The sequence below is a fragment of the Condylura cristata genome, unplaced genomic scaffold (assembly GCF_000260355.1).
Source record: "Condylura cristata isolate star-nosed mole 26May11 unplaced genomic scaffold, ConCri1.0 scaffold00012, whole genome shotgun sequence".
Taxonomy (NCBI): domain Eukaryota; kingdom Metazoa; phylum Chordata; class Mammalia; order Eulipotyphla; family Talpidae; genus Condylura; species Condylura cristata.
The window spans coordinates 48,459,323-48,473,942 of NW_004567113.1; the positions used below are offsets into that span (position 1 = coordinate 48,459,323).

Sequence of the window (14,620 nt, forward strand, 5' to 3'; positions counted from 1 at the left end):
CAGCTGCTTTATTTTAAGGGAGACCCAGGCCGGCCGGGACAGTGCAGAACACAGGGCCACCCTTCGCCAACAGCTTATGTCCCCCTCTGTGCTCAAGAAGCGGGGGTCCATTTATCTGTGAGAAGGCAGGGGTGTCTCCCTCTGGTGGTGGCAATCATCCACCGAGTGTGTTCAGCACCAGGGTCAGCCTCTGAGAGACCTTGTCACTCACTGTTAAGTTTCCAGAATCCCATGGACCAGGATCGCTGAACCTTCTGCTGTCTGACCTTGAGCTGCTTGATTTCCCACCTCCCTTCTTGGGGGGATCATTTTGGACACAGCCTGGGACCCTGAGATCCCTCCCCCAGCAGGCTGGAGCCCTCAGCAGGTTCCTTGGATTGGCACCCGGGGGTGTCAGCCCCAGTGACCCCTCAGCTGTGCCCTCACCTGCTTCCCTGCTGATTCATTGATGAGCTGGCAGGCAGTCCCCGCCTCCCGGGCTGGCCTGCGAGTTGCTTCCTAGGAGAGTGCTGCTGAGCGAGCCAGAGCTTACTACTCCGGAGCAGCAGCCTATCTGTTGCCACAGACAACTTGGTGGCCACAGGAGCAGCAGCCCTTGCTTGCCAGCCCGGGACCTTTCTCTGTGCAGCTCCTCTAGCGTGGAAAGGGACTTCTGATTGAGGCACTTCCAGCTAATTCCACAGGAGTTGTAGCTGCCTGTGACATAAACTGAGACAGAAGTTTCCCCTCAGAGGCTGTGGTTCTTTTTTATTGGCAAAGACTTCTGGCTCTCTTCAGAAGAATATCTTGTTGCTTAAGATGAGTGGCTGTAGAAAACGGTGTAAACGGGAAATATTGAAATTTGCCCAGTACCTGCTCAGGCTATTAACAGGTTCTCTTCACACAGGTAATGCTTTTTTTTTCTTTTTTTCTTTTTTTTAAATCAAGGCTGCTAGAGCATGGTGATGAAGTTGAATGGCAAGAAAGGCTCACTAATTTCTGTGTTGTGTTTATTTTGAATGTTGTCAGTCCAATACCACAGTGTTTGCTGAGAATCACGATTTTGAAAATGTGTGCAGTGCAGCTCTGGTGTGGGGTGGAACTGGATTCTCTAGATGGATCTTTTCTGCCTTCTTGGTACTGTTGTTATTTAAATATGCCTCCATCTAGCAAAGCAGCGTCTGCAGAGTAGAAAGGTTTTTTAAATGCATTCTTGTGTAAGGGGTTTCCCCCTCTCTGCTGCTCCCTGCAGTTGCTAGAAAAACACATAGCTGTTCTCTCTGCAGGTATTTGGAAATTCTCTAGAACTCTTTGATCTTTTTAAGCCCTACATTATTTCCAGGATTTGCTCATGAGCTTTAGCAGGGGAAGTGTTAAGGACATTCCTTTTTTTTGGATTTCTGAATTCTGTAATATGTGAAGGCAGGGAAAGAATGAAATAGCTATGAGATCTTTAATATTTGTTTCACTGCTGTGGATTTCAGTGTTTAAACATTTGTAGCATAGAAACTCCCTTTAAATTGAAGTGTGGAAAGCAAGTAAATATTTTTTAAAAGGCTCCGAAATGATGAACTCCGTTAGCATTTTAGCTGTCTCTGAAAAATGTCTGGCCAGTGCCATCATGAGGACAGTGACAGGTGGCCCCCAATTAGTTGACCCTGATAGCAGATATTTTTAATGGGCCATCAAACTTCTGAGAGGCTAAGTGGTCAACGAAATGCTACGCTTTGATTGTGGCCATGAAGAATTGTCTAAAGCTTTAATTCCCCGACCTTAATCTGTCTTCTTTCATCTAAATAATCATATAGAACCTTAGTAAACAGATAGAAACCTGTACACTCAAAAGGTTGAGAAATTCGTGTGAGCTTTTCTGTAGGATGGTAATACTTGATGGTTAATGACAGATCACCTTATCTGATTATGTTTACCACCTGATAAGGAAAAACAGTTTTGAGTGAATAACTATACAATTCAAATGGTTTCTGAGCACATGACTAAAAATATTCGTATATGTTAGTAAGATCATCAGGTGCTATTTTTGAACAGCGTGAATGGTAGTGATTTTGAATCTTTCCAGAACCCTAAGATAATTAGTAGTTTGGAGTGAAAAGTGGATATAGACAAACAATGAAAAAGAATAATCATCGAGAGTCTGTAATTGGCTTTTATAAACTTGGAGCTCTGTTATAGCTTCTACCCTGTTTTACACTTTTATTAAAATACTTTGTCTCAGCACTATGGGACTGTTGCTTTATGCCAGCAGTGTATTCAGTCATTACCTACCGCATTTGCGCTAAACATTCAGTGAAATATGCTGAGCTATTTGTGATATCTTGTCTACTTGGACAATGCTTGATTTGTCATCTTTTACCTTATGTGAAATTAGACAGCTATCTCATTAAAGAACGTTTTTCTTGAGCTTTCCAGAGGAATCTGTATTTTCTTTCCCATAAGCAATTTTAAGGTTTTACCTGTGTCTTCCTAGAATTTGATAGTGTTCTGCCTTCCCCCCCCTCATTTGTTTATAATTTTCCTAATCTTCTGATTTCAAAGAATTTTATGAAGTTGTTAAGTGACTGTAAGTTGTAAACCATAAGTGCTTAATCCAAAATATAGTGGTCTTCTAATGTCTAGATGGTATGTACTTTAAGACATTTATGAAAGCACATATAGCAGCAATATTTAAACTCTTATTCAAGGAAAATGTAGAAATCAATGGAGGTAGGATTGTTTCTTCTCTTTGAACTCTATGAGAGAGAGAGAGAGAGAGAGAGAGAGAGAGAGAGAGAGAGAGAGAGAGAAGAAGAACATTCAGACCTATGGCAGTTTGAAGATTTGAAAGTAGTAAGGTTTATTATGACCCAGGAAATGTGACTACAGCAACTTGATTCTCATAAAAATTATTTTCGGCTCAGTTAGTCTCTGGGACCAAATGTGGTAAAATCCAGCCAGAATCTGTACAACTATTCAAAATGCAAGTTGAAAAAGCCAGGTTTTGCATTTACTAGATGCTCTGATAATATATACTGTTCATATCGCAGAACCTAATGTAAAATTCATTAAGGCGCTTGCAAATCCCTTAGCTGGTAATTAATGAAGAAGTAGGAGGCAGAGTTAAATTAGTTTTAGAAATCTGCTTTAAGATTCGATATATAAGTAGTTACTAATTGTGTCCTGAGCAAGCAGCCTATGTCTGCAGTTAAAATATATAAAGCAATATGAATATGTCTTGGATGGTTTTATTTTTCATTTTACAACAAATCCTTTCATTTCAGTGTTTTGAATAAAGATGTGTTATGAGGCAATAATGATTCTGTTTTACATTTGAAAACAGATAATTTCTAATTCACATCAGTTATCTTGGAGTTGCTTTAATTGGATACTAAAATGCCCATGCTTTTACGCAAATATAGAAAATCTGAGATGTGAAGAAATTTTCAGAGATCCATCCTCTTCTCTTTTTTTTTAATAGTCTTATTACAGTTTATAGGAAAACAATCTTCTTTTCTGTGATCTTTTCATGTAAGTTTTCTCAATGCTCTAAGACTGCTTAGAAATAAATAATTACTATTTTTTTTTCTAAAATAGGCTTTATTATAGGGAGTACAAATTCAGCAATAAGGACTTTTCAAGATTAAATAAGAGGCTTTTCTTTAGCCAAATGCTTTTGCATGTTTTCTTTTTTTTTTTTTTATGGCAAATTGCATTTAAATAGTCACTTCTACCAACATGTCTTAACTTTACTTATAGGCCTTTAACAACCCTTTGCTGTAAATACTACATCTCAGATCCATATGCAGATATGACAGAGTAACTGGCGCTGTGCTCAGTGCTGTGAGGGGCCCTATCCGATCTATTATCCTAATTCCTTCGCAATTTGAGGCCTGATCTCGATGTACCACATTATATTTCATTCTGAGTGTGGCTTTTGCTAACCAATATAGCTTTGTGCATCTAAATGAATAGAACTGATTTATGAGGATTGTAATATGGCATGATTAATATGGCCTATACTTCATGGGTGGGGACTTGTGTACAAATGGACCCATAGGGCACCTTCTTGTGTACCTGCTGTTCATCAAGAAAGGTTGAGTGACATTACAGTTATCAAATGTAACTGTTCTTTATGTGGGAAATTTAGTACTAGAATATTTTGTGGTACTTCTTTGGAGATGCTTTTCCATTTATCAATTACTGGGCATGGTCTTCTTGAAGAATCAAGACCTGAAAACATTCCTATTATAGAGTATTCCCCAAATGGATGTTTGTGGTGAATATTGCCTGGAGCTCTGTTTTATGTGCCAAGACTGTGAGCTACAGAGATGGCAAAGTTCTTCCACCTAAGGGAAATTCCACCAGCAATTTTAACCAAAAAAAAAAAAAAAAAAAAAAAACAAAAACAAAATAAACCTCATGTTAAGAATTCAATTGCTGCTTAACCAGTATGCTAAAGTATTTCAAGTATAATGAAATTATATTATTAAAAGCATAAATAAGCATTCAGCTGCTCATCTGCTATAAACTTAGAGAGAGAAAGTCCTGTTTCTTAGGTCTGCATTGAGTTTTCTGAAGACATCAATGTTGACATTACTCAAGTCTGATGATAGAAAGATTTATATACTTTAAGTTGCATTTTTAAAGCATTGAGAGAAGAAAAATGGCAAAATCAATGTATTAAAAAAAATGTTCCCAGTCATATGCACTTCCTTTTGCTGTCTCCTTTCCCCCACTCACTCCAAATCACAGGGCACCATTTTTGATCCCCTTGACTTCCTGTCCTCTTCATCTCTGCCACGTATGAACACAGGACACATACAGCTCATGCCAAAGATATTTCTGAAGACCTTAAAAAATTTAAAATTCACAGAACTCAGTTGAATCCTGGCAAAGGTGACAGGCAGTATTGTTTCCCAGTTTATGTGACCCTGGCATGTGACAATTATTGATGCCAACTCTGAAGACATGCTCTTTTCTGTGAAATTTTTAGTTTGAATTCACACAAATTCTGCTGATCAAGTGAGATTAGATTTCCTATAGTGACATGTAAAATTGGTATGATTGAAAGGTGCCGAAAACGCTACACACTGTAGTATTTGTGCACTGAAGAGGGTGTTGTTTCTACTTTGCCACGAAGGAACATACGACTTCTGTATTGCTTGTCCCAGAAGACAATGTCCTTTCCATTTTAAACTTCCACAGAATAATTGTTTTGTCTTTTCTTAGTGAGTTTGGCTTTTTAATCCAGAGTAAAGGGATGTTTAGAGGGTTTTAGGATCTTAGCTAGTCTCAAAATTCTGCTGTTGCTGCCAAATTTGATTAGAGGGCTCCAAATTCAAAGGGTGACACACCTGTGTATGCATGCACCTTGCTATCCTTGCCATTGCAGAAGGAAACCTACATGTTAGTGCCTAATAACCTTGTGTGTTATGTTCTTTGTCACACAATGATTATACTCAGCAAATGAGTAGGCTTAAAGATACAGAAAGAGAAGATCTTGTATCACTGAAAAACTTCAAAATAGTAAGTGCTCTGATTCAGCCTGAGATGTCTAAAGCACTTAAAACTTAGGTGTTGATTGATAAAATTCTTTAGTGTGCTGCATGAAGAAGCTCAAGCACATTATTGGTTAAGGTAAATGGAGTGTATGTGTTTGTTTCTGTTACCACAAACTTCAGCTATTCTGTCTCATGGCCTCATGTGAGATTCAAGTTTCACAGTAGAGGACGAAAGCTGTTGAGGCTGTTATGCATTGATGGTGATATGTATCAATTACAGTTGTGGTGGGAAAGATTTTTCGCATTTAAGAAAAGAATTGAATTAAGGGGCTGTCAATATGGGCAGGAAATATAAGGAAATCAGCTAGGAGATCATAAGTCCTCTGAAGCAAGGAACAGCAGCTGCTACAGGAGGAAGAGTTGGAAGCCAACATTAGAATGTGACGGGGGATGCCACAAGTGGATGGGAACTTGACCCAACCAGGGGTTTTGATGTAGGAAGACAGTCAACACAGGGAGACCTGCCAGGAAGGAGCTCAAAAAGACCCCACCATTCTGGCTACTCCTTCCTTCTGTGTTCATATGTTTTTCCAGTATTTCCACTGGCTGATGGCATCCTGGAGACAGCGGGAAAGATAGGCTAAGTAGGAGAAATAGGCTTATGGCTGGATTGACTATTTATTTGATCCACTGCAAGTATTTCCTCTGACCACATTTTCTTTCTTTAACATTACTAACAGTGATTTTGTTGCTTCTCCTTGTAAGAAGCATGAACAAGCTTATCACACACCCAGTTACTCATAACGTTTCCATCTTTCCTACACATTAGTCACTATCAGTGTTTACCTTTTTTCTCAGACCATCCATATACCTTCCTTCCAGAAATTCTCTGCATTTCTCAAACTGTATAAGTAAAGCAAACCTACATCCTTAAACACATTGACTCTGTTTTCTGAGGGGTTAGCAATATAATCCACCAAATGAAATGATACATAAAATAATATTTGTCCTATAGGAAGATGACTTTGCAACCAGGTACAGTCGGTTTTTGATTTGTGTTTTTGAGGTTTGAAGGTGGATTTTCTTGATAAGTATATTTCCTCTGCAAGCTCCTTTGCCAGCATAAGACAACATTTAAGGGTTGGGGGTGGGGACTAAAATCTAAGCAACTACTGTCGGGCAGAAAGCAAAGTTCAACTCCATGATATTCATCAGCACTGATGGACTTGTGCAGGGAATGCCAAACAATTTGACAAACAAACTAGTTTTTATCAAGCCTCTGCAAGGGATGGCTCTATGCCTAAGGTTATCCATTTCTTCTGCTGATAGAGATACTGCAAGAACAGGAGGATGTTCTTTATTTGGGGCTGGTGTTCACTTTTGTAAAGGTGAATGCATAGGGCTCTGGCTCTGTAGCAGATCAGCGTATAATAGTGGAACATCCTTATGTTCCAAATCTGGGAGAGTGACTCAGAGAGCAGAAGTGAATGGGTGGCTTGGGTGGGAGGAGGAGGGCGTGCCAGGAGTGGGCTTACTGAACCCGAACTGGTCTGTTGTTTTTAGGTCTGTTAAAACAGCTCTGTTACCTATACTAACAAATTGCTGTGGCGTCTTCCAACTAAGCCCACCAGAAAGTCCTCTTCCTGTTGAGAGAAATATTTGGGAGGCTTACTGAGTGTTCAGATGATGAATGTTGATTTTCCTCAGTTAAGCACCTGCTCATATCCCATTTCTTCACCCCAGGGGACACTCTACACCCTCCGACCTGCATCAGTTGCTTTTGAGCTCTTGTAGTGTAAGCTGCTCCTTCCACACTGTAGAGCATGTGATTACTCATCAGCCCTGGTTTTAACAGGTGGGATGCTAACACTAATAAGTTCCAGTTTCTTTCTCCATATAATTTAGTATGTTCCTTGCTAAATCACTCTGTCAGACTAAAGCTATGATGCTGGAACATCCCACAGCAGACATCTCCCAAGGGGCTAACTCTAGGATATGGCAGAAGCTATCAGATAAAACCATAGTTTTCAGTATCCAACCTGTGTCTTTGCTGTCTTACATGGTTCTTTCTCCCCCAGCTCACTGTGAGAGCTGTGCTGCTGCTTTCTGTAATGCTCAGCTCAGATGTCATCTGAGTGAGCAATTTCCTGACCATTAGATCCCAAACAACCTCTCCCATAATGCCTTTCTTGTATATTATCTTTTTGAAATTTCTTTTATAGAGAGACTCAGTACACATGGTCACTTTTGAGAGTAAAAGGAGGCAATCTTAATACTCAGAGCAGGAGAGTAGACATAACCCATGGCGGCCCCAGACCAATTAGGATGCACACTATCGGAAGTAATTTGAAGCTATTTTTTACAAGTGTCTAGAAAACTGAAATGTAAACTTTGTAAGGATCATATTTGTGCCGTTCGTGGACTATTAGCACGCACTCAAAGGTCAGTGAACGTGACTGGGCGTGCGACTCCAGTGTGCAATGTTATGTCATCTCCTGTACCTACTTCCCCAAAGTTAGAAGAGTTGGGATTGCCGGTATCTGATCTCAGTCACACCAGGTGCTCTTTCTAACCCCTACTTTTTTCTCTTCTTGGCCTCAAACTTCTTCCCACTGGAGACACACGTTTGCAGATAAGCCAGAACCTGGGTGTCTGAGTTCTCTCCGCCATACACGGAGGAGGTGGAGCTGCTTATTTTAAGTTGGGGTTAGGTGCATCATCCACGTTCATTGGGTTCATAAGTCATAACTTACGGGCAGTCTATGCACACACACACACACATATATATATATATATATATAAAGCCAGGATTTCAATTAATTCATTTTCTATATGCAGATTTTCTTCCAGTTTGCTTTTATCTTTGTGAACATCATAAATCCCCCTAGGTCAGTTTTGCCACCTCCGCTTACCAGGGTTAAGACAACATTAAAACCTGTCAAACTAGTCACGTTCCTCTATCATACATCACCAAGATCCATAGAGCCTGTTTTATTATAGAATACACATAAAAGTTTCCTAAACACCTCCTAATTCTATGAGCCAAACAAAAATCAAAAAGCTTCAAAGAGCTATGAAGCCAATTCTATAAAAAGATTTTAGAACTTTAAAGATCAGTTTTATGCTGTGTCTACTCCTGTTCCCAAAGGAAAACTATACAGACAACTGCTGGGCATTCACCCAAATCCATGCAAATGCACCCGCCAGTGATGCCGCCTAGCCGCTCTCCAAGAGCAGAATCCCTGTTCTCTAAGGTTATAAGAAGGTTGTTTAAATCCATTAGTGGCCGTGCACGATATGGGAATAATAAAGGTAACATTGTGCATAGGATGTTACTTATATGAGAAGTCGTGTTGGCTGGGATTGGATGGTATCATGGACAGGTCAATTCTCCATGAACCTCAAAGATTATTCAGTCTGATGTTTTTGTTTTCAGAAGAAAACATTGAAGTTTGAAGGTACTCAAGCAATTTTACTACGGTTCGAGGAATAAGTTACTCTTATTATTCTATTAATCTATCATTACAAAGCATGTTATTCTCAGTCTTACATTGTATTAAACACCTACTACAGTGGTTTGGTCTAGTAGATGGTTTGGTCTAATAGAAATAACTGGTCTTGACTCCAAAGAACACTGGACTTATATCTTAGCCCGTCTCATTTTAGCAGGTAAGCTTGGACAAGTTTGCATTCTGTCCTTATCAGAAAAATTTCTAATGCCAATTCAAGCTGGTAGTCTATACTTTTTCAAGCCAGAATTTCTTTTTTATAACAGTTTATTTTTACATCATTTTGTACATTTTTTTTCCATCTCAAATGTAATCCCCGCGGGTTTCCCATCACCAAATCACACGTGTGCCATCACCATAATCCCGTGCACTTCCCTCCCCACCTCCCCACCCCGTTTTTGATCCCATTTCCCACTCCACCCCCGCAAAATGTCTCTGGTATATGGTTGTTCATTATTTTTGTTATTTTCTCACCTGGTCCATTATACTCCTGCTATGAGTGAAACCATCCGGTATTTTTCTTTCTCTCTGTCAAGCCAGAATTTTTAAGAATAGTAGCTTAGGATTCATACTAGTTCAAATAATCCTGTTTTGGATACTGATAAATCAGTGCAAAGAATAGCAACCAACATCATCAGATTGTTTGCAGTTTTCAGACAAAGTCAACATGTTCAGTTTATACCCATTTAAATTTAAAATCATTAAAAAATAAATAGAAAAAGTGACTCAAAAATACCCTTTAGAATAATAAAAATTAAAGTCTCCTTAAAAAGACATAATTATATTTTAATAACCTTCTATAAAAATCCCTCTTACCTAAAATGCCATATACCTAGTATAATACTCTAAAATTAGCAATGTATTTTTCGAAAAGTTGGTGAATCCTTAAGCTGTTTTAGTTTTAAATTAGTAATTATGTGAAGATTTTTCAGTTAAAGGATATGATGAATAACTGAACTCATCTGGGTTGTTTTCCTGGTAAAGTATAATAGAATTAAAAACAACAACAACAAAAGTCAAATTTATCTATTTTAAAAGTCAATATGAGGATTGTCTAATTCCTAAAATTCTTTGGGAAATATTATATGGAAATAAAAACTAGATAATAACTATGCTCAGGAGAGTGAAATTTATTTAATACATTTCATTATTTTCTGTTTTAAAAACCTCTGTTTTATTATGAAATATAAATTTTGAAAACTTTAATGTCCACATATAAATTTGAACAATACACAATGACATTGCTCTCAGGTTTGAGAACAAGAGCAAGAAAAGCAATCATTGGAAATTTAGAGTCATTCAATTCTGTAAAATGAACAATAGCTAATAATTGCTAACAAAGTAGATCTTAAAATTTCTCACCACACAGAAAAAAAAAATGTAACTATGTAGGTGACATAAGTCAACTAGACTTACTGTGGTAAGCATGTCACAATAGATGCGGATATTAAATCATTATATTGTGCATCTGAAGCTAGTAGAACATTATATGACACTTATACCTCAATTAAACGTAATTGAGGTATAAGTTAGTTCTTCCTCCTTTTGTTCCATTTAACATGATACAGCTTTCCCCACTCCCCCAAAAGCAAGCATTTCTTTTCCATTTCACTAGCAAAAATGTACAGCCAAGATCCTGATTTCTATAGAGTACTAGGCTTGTGTTTGAAATCTGGCTTCACCGATCATTGGCACTAAAACCTTGAGCAAGTTACTTTCTTCTCTTAGACTCAATGACTTTATATATAAAGGGGTAATGACAGGGTTCCCTTTTCAGGGCTTTTGTCATCATGCAAGTAAAGTGAAGACTGGGTCAGACAATGCAATTCCTCACCAACAGTTATATGTATTTTATACATGCACTTCTATGTCTTCATATATTACATAAGTTTTACATGCACAGCAGTGTAGTTATTTTTATAATGATGTTCATACGTTCATCAGAATTGATTGTGCCTCTGTTTTATGTGCCACACTCTGAGGGCATAGGGAAAGATTTGAAGATTCATGAGATAATGGCTGCATCATAAAGAAACTTAATTTAAAAAAAAAAATTTTTAATCACTGCATGCATTTTATTGATAGTCTATATTTTAAGTCTGCAGTATGACATCTTACTTTTAATACATATAAAGCTTAATGCAAAATTTAATGTTTAAGGTATAATTATAGATGTACAGATAATGTATTAGTTTAATTCAAAGAGGGGGTTCTGGTTTGTTTGGTTGGCAAGAAAAAGATCCTGGATTAGGTAACAGTTGAGTTGGCTTAGAAGCTCTGGGCTTGGAGATGCTGTGTTGGTGACATGAACAGACTTAGCGACATTACATATTGATGGATTTCATTTCTCTGCAGAGACTTGTTTCATGTCTCCCCTCTAATAGACACAATTCTGTAAACAGAAGGTCAGTGTCCTCATGAGTCAGGAAGATGCACAAAAATTATACTAAGTGGCTAAATTAATTTGGATTTTAGCAGGTGAAAGTGCTGGGGTTAAAAATAGAACACGAGGCCCTCCCTGGTGGCGCAGCGGGTTAAAGCACAGCACTGAGAATCTAAAGCCTCTTCCACATGAGTTCGATTCCTGTCTGCCCCGGAGGTGACCACATGGCGTTGCAGACTTCTCCTGACCCGCCCGCTGCTCCCCTCAGCAGTGCACTTTGTCAATCTGCCTGTTCTGCTCCCCACACTGTCTCTGGCGAAGCCTCTTGCCACCCCTGAGCCTCTGGCCTGTACCCCAGTTCTGTATGCACAAGTAAATAAATCTTTAAAAAAAAAAATAGAACACGGGGAAGTGGGTTCAGGAGGACTGTGAAGATTGGGGTGTGTGTGCTGGAGGTGACATAAAAAAATTCCATAAACTTGGCTTCAACAACACAGATTTGTTTTATCTCATAGTTTTGCAGATTAGAAGCCCAAGATCTAGATGCTGGCAGTGTGGTTACTGGGAGATTTGTCTCTTTCGCTCGTAGATAGTGGTTTTCTCCCTGTGTCATCATGTGGCCTGTGTTACATGGGATAATACTCTGATGTCTTCTTACCTGTCCATGTGTCCTTTGGTTATGTGGGCAGCTGTCAGATAGGATCGGGGATCCATCCTAAAGGCCTCACTTACCTGGGTCACTTCCTTAAAGACATGATCTGCATCGACAGTCAGTCAGGCTGAGTTACTGGGGGTTAAGTCTGCAACATACATTTTAGGAAGGTCCTGTCAGTCCCTCACACAGTGGTAATAATCTAAGCAGAGTGGTCAGGTGAAGTTGAGATAATGACATTTGATCAAAATCTCTAAGCAGGCAATAAAGTCATGAAACAATACAAGGAAAAAAATTCCAAGCTGAGAATGTAGATGGTGAGAGGTCCCGGGGCAGAATTGTGCTCTGATTGTTCAAGAAAGAAACCAGTTAGCCTGCACAGAAGAGGACCATGGAAAGTGAGTGAGGGATTAGAGATGAATGCAGAGAAACAAAAGAGCAGAATATAGAAGAGTTCTCAGAGGACCCCTCCTGGTGCTACGGTGGGTGAAAGCACAGCACAGTGAAGCTCTCCACAGCCACTGCAGCACAGATTTTATCCCCCGGAGTTGACCCACATGATACAGCAGACCTCTTCTGTCTCCCTGCTGCTCCCCTCAACAGTGTACTTCATCACTCTAAATATTGTCTTGCTGAAGACATTTGGAATTGAGCATTTATGTTCTAATGCACTACAGCCTCTAAGAGAGAGAAAAAGAGATCAGGTATAATCATAGACTTCAGATCTTACACATTTTCAAGCTCAGATCTTCCTATAATGTAAGGAGCTATCTTAAAGTTTGAATAGAGGCTAACCAGTCCCTGAGTAGAAAAGGGAAGGAAATAGTCTAAGACCTTGCTGTGATGTCTCAGGTCCCAGTCATGTGGAACAAAAGAGGATTTTGTGCAATATTTACAGGCCAGGTCAAGAAACCTACGTGTTGACCCTCCCTGGTGGTACAGCGGGTTAAAGTGCCGCACTGCAAGCTAGCTGCAGGCACCTTCCAGGCCGCGGAGGTGACCCACCTGGCACAACAGACCTCTCCTGACCCACCCACTGTTCTCCTCAGCAGTGGACTTCATTGAATATCTGTTCTGCTCTCCACTCTGTCTCTGGTGAGTCCTCTCACCGCTCCCCCATCTCTGGCCTGTACCCCAGTTCTTTATGCATAAATAAATAAATCTTTAAAATACGAAAAGAGTTCTCAGAACTGAGCATCTGCTTTGAGTGGGACTGGGAGCCACAGAAGGTTTCAAGTGAGCTGCAAGTCAGTCATATTAACCACTGGCTTCTCCTCAGAGTTGCGCTGTGGAGCTGGAGTCTAATCTAGTCTATTGCCCACTTTTTTTTTTTTTTATGATGTATTCATATGAATTATTTCATGCTGTTAATTGATCAGAAAAAAATAAACAAGAATATTTCATAAATGACACAGGGAAATTACATGAAATTCAGTTTTGGTATCCACCAATAAAGTTTTAGTGGAATCATCCATGCTTATCCATTTTCAGGGTACCCTGGACTACTGCAGTGTTCAGTGGCAGAGTTGAATAGTGCCACGAGGAGCTGCTTGGGGTCCAGGCCTATAATGGATGCTCTCTGATCCCTGCAAATAAGCTCCCTGCCTACGAGAGAAGGTCGAGGATAGAATTAGAAGCGCGTCCAGTGATGGTCCTGGATGCTGGAGCAGATCACCTTGCTGGAGAAGCAGAGTGATTTGGAGAAATGCTTGGGGTGTGGGCTGGGGAGAAGCCCGGGGTGTGAAGGCTTTGTTGTGAAAGGGATCTTCCTCAGGCCTCTTTGTGGGAGATGTGGGGCCTTATAACAATACTTCAGGAAGCCCTGCTGACTGAGATTGGCATCAGGTGACTAACGCAGTGGGAAGATGGAGAGGGGCTGATTGTCTGGAAATATGGAAGAGAGGACTCAGGGAAGGTACACTCAAGAGCAGCCTGAACACACGGGGAAGCGTTTCCATTTTCTGTGCCAGCAAGGAAACGTCTGTGATAATGTAGCAGTTTTCAAACAACTTTAAAAATATCTCGAAGTGCTAGAATACTAGTATTCTAATTATATATCTTTTGAGTTAAAATCGAGTTCTTCAAATGATTCAGGCCGGATGCCTTTTACAATTTGCCTTTTTTTTTTTTTTTTTTTAATGTGTGATTGGAATTAGGTACTCAGGAGAAAGACCCACCGATAATCCATAAGCCTGGATTGAAAGCCTGAGAGACTTTCAATATGAATTTCACCTTATTTAATTAGCATTTGTTGGTGAAAAGCAAAAAACTCTCACTTTTGCTTTCAGTTATTCCATAAGGTACTTTTGTAATCCAGATCCTCAAACTTTAGTATTAAAGTTCTCCTGTAACTGTTATCTTTGCTAAGATAGTTGAGTCATTTTATTTTTTAATATGCATTTTGTAAGATTGATGGGTAAAAAGACATTGAATTCAATTTTATGTGTTCCTTAAATCATCTCAATTATACATTTCCCAGAGAACTGTATGAGCCTTCCATAAAACTGCTCTTCTCCCTTAGAAACAGCCCATTGTTATTATAAAGTGTCGTTGGAAATAATTATGTAACCTATCTGCTACATTTAAAGAAGTATTCAGTATT

The 14,620-nt window shown here is 39.3% G+C and overlaps 1 protein-coding gene across 3 annotated transcripts in view; it reads left to right on the plus strand.

Moving 5' to 3' along the window:
- Positions 1 to 14,620, plus strand: part of KCNIP4 (Kv channel interacting protein 4) — an 845,713-nt gene that overhangs the window by 175,323 nt on the left and 655,770 nt on the right. The window contains exon 1 of one of the 3 annotated variants that reach the window (XM_012724073.1): positions 567 to 886. The exons of the other annotated variants lie outside the window; for them this stretch is intronic. Coding sequence (XP_012579527.1) covers positions 799 to 886 — 88 coding nt within the window. The 5' untranslated portion in view covers positions 567 to 798. Of the gene's footprint in view, positions 1 to 566; positions 887 to 14,620 lie in introns of those variants that run through there. 3 annotated transcript variants of the gene reach the window in all.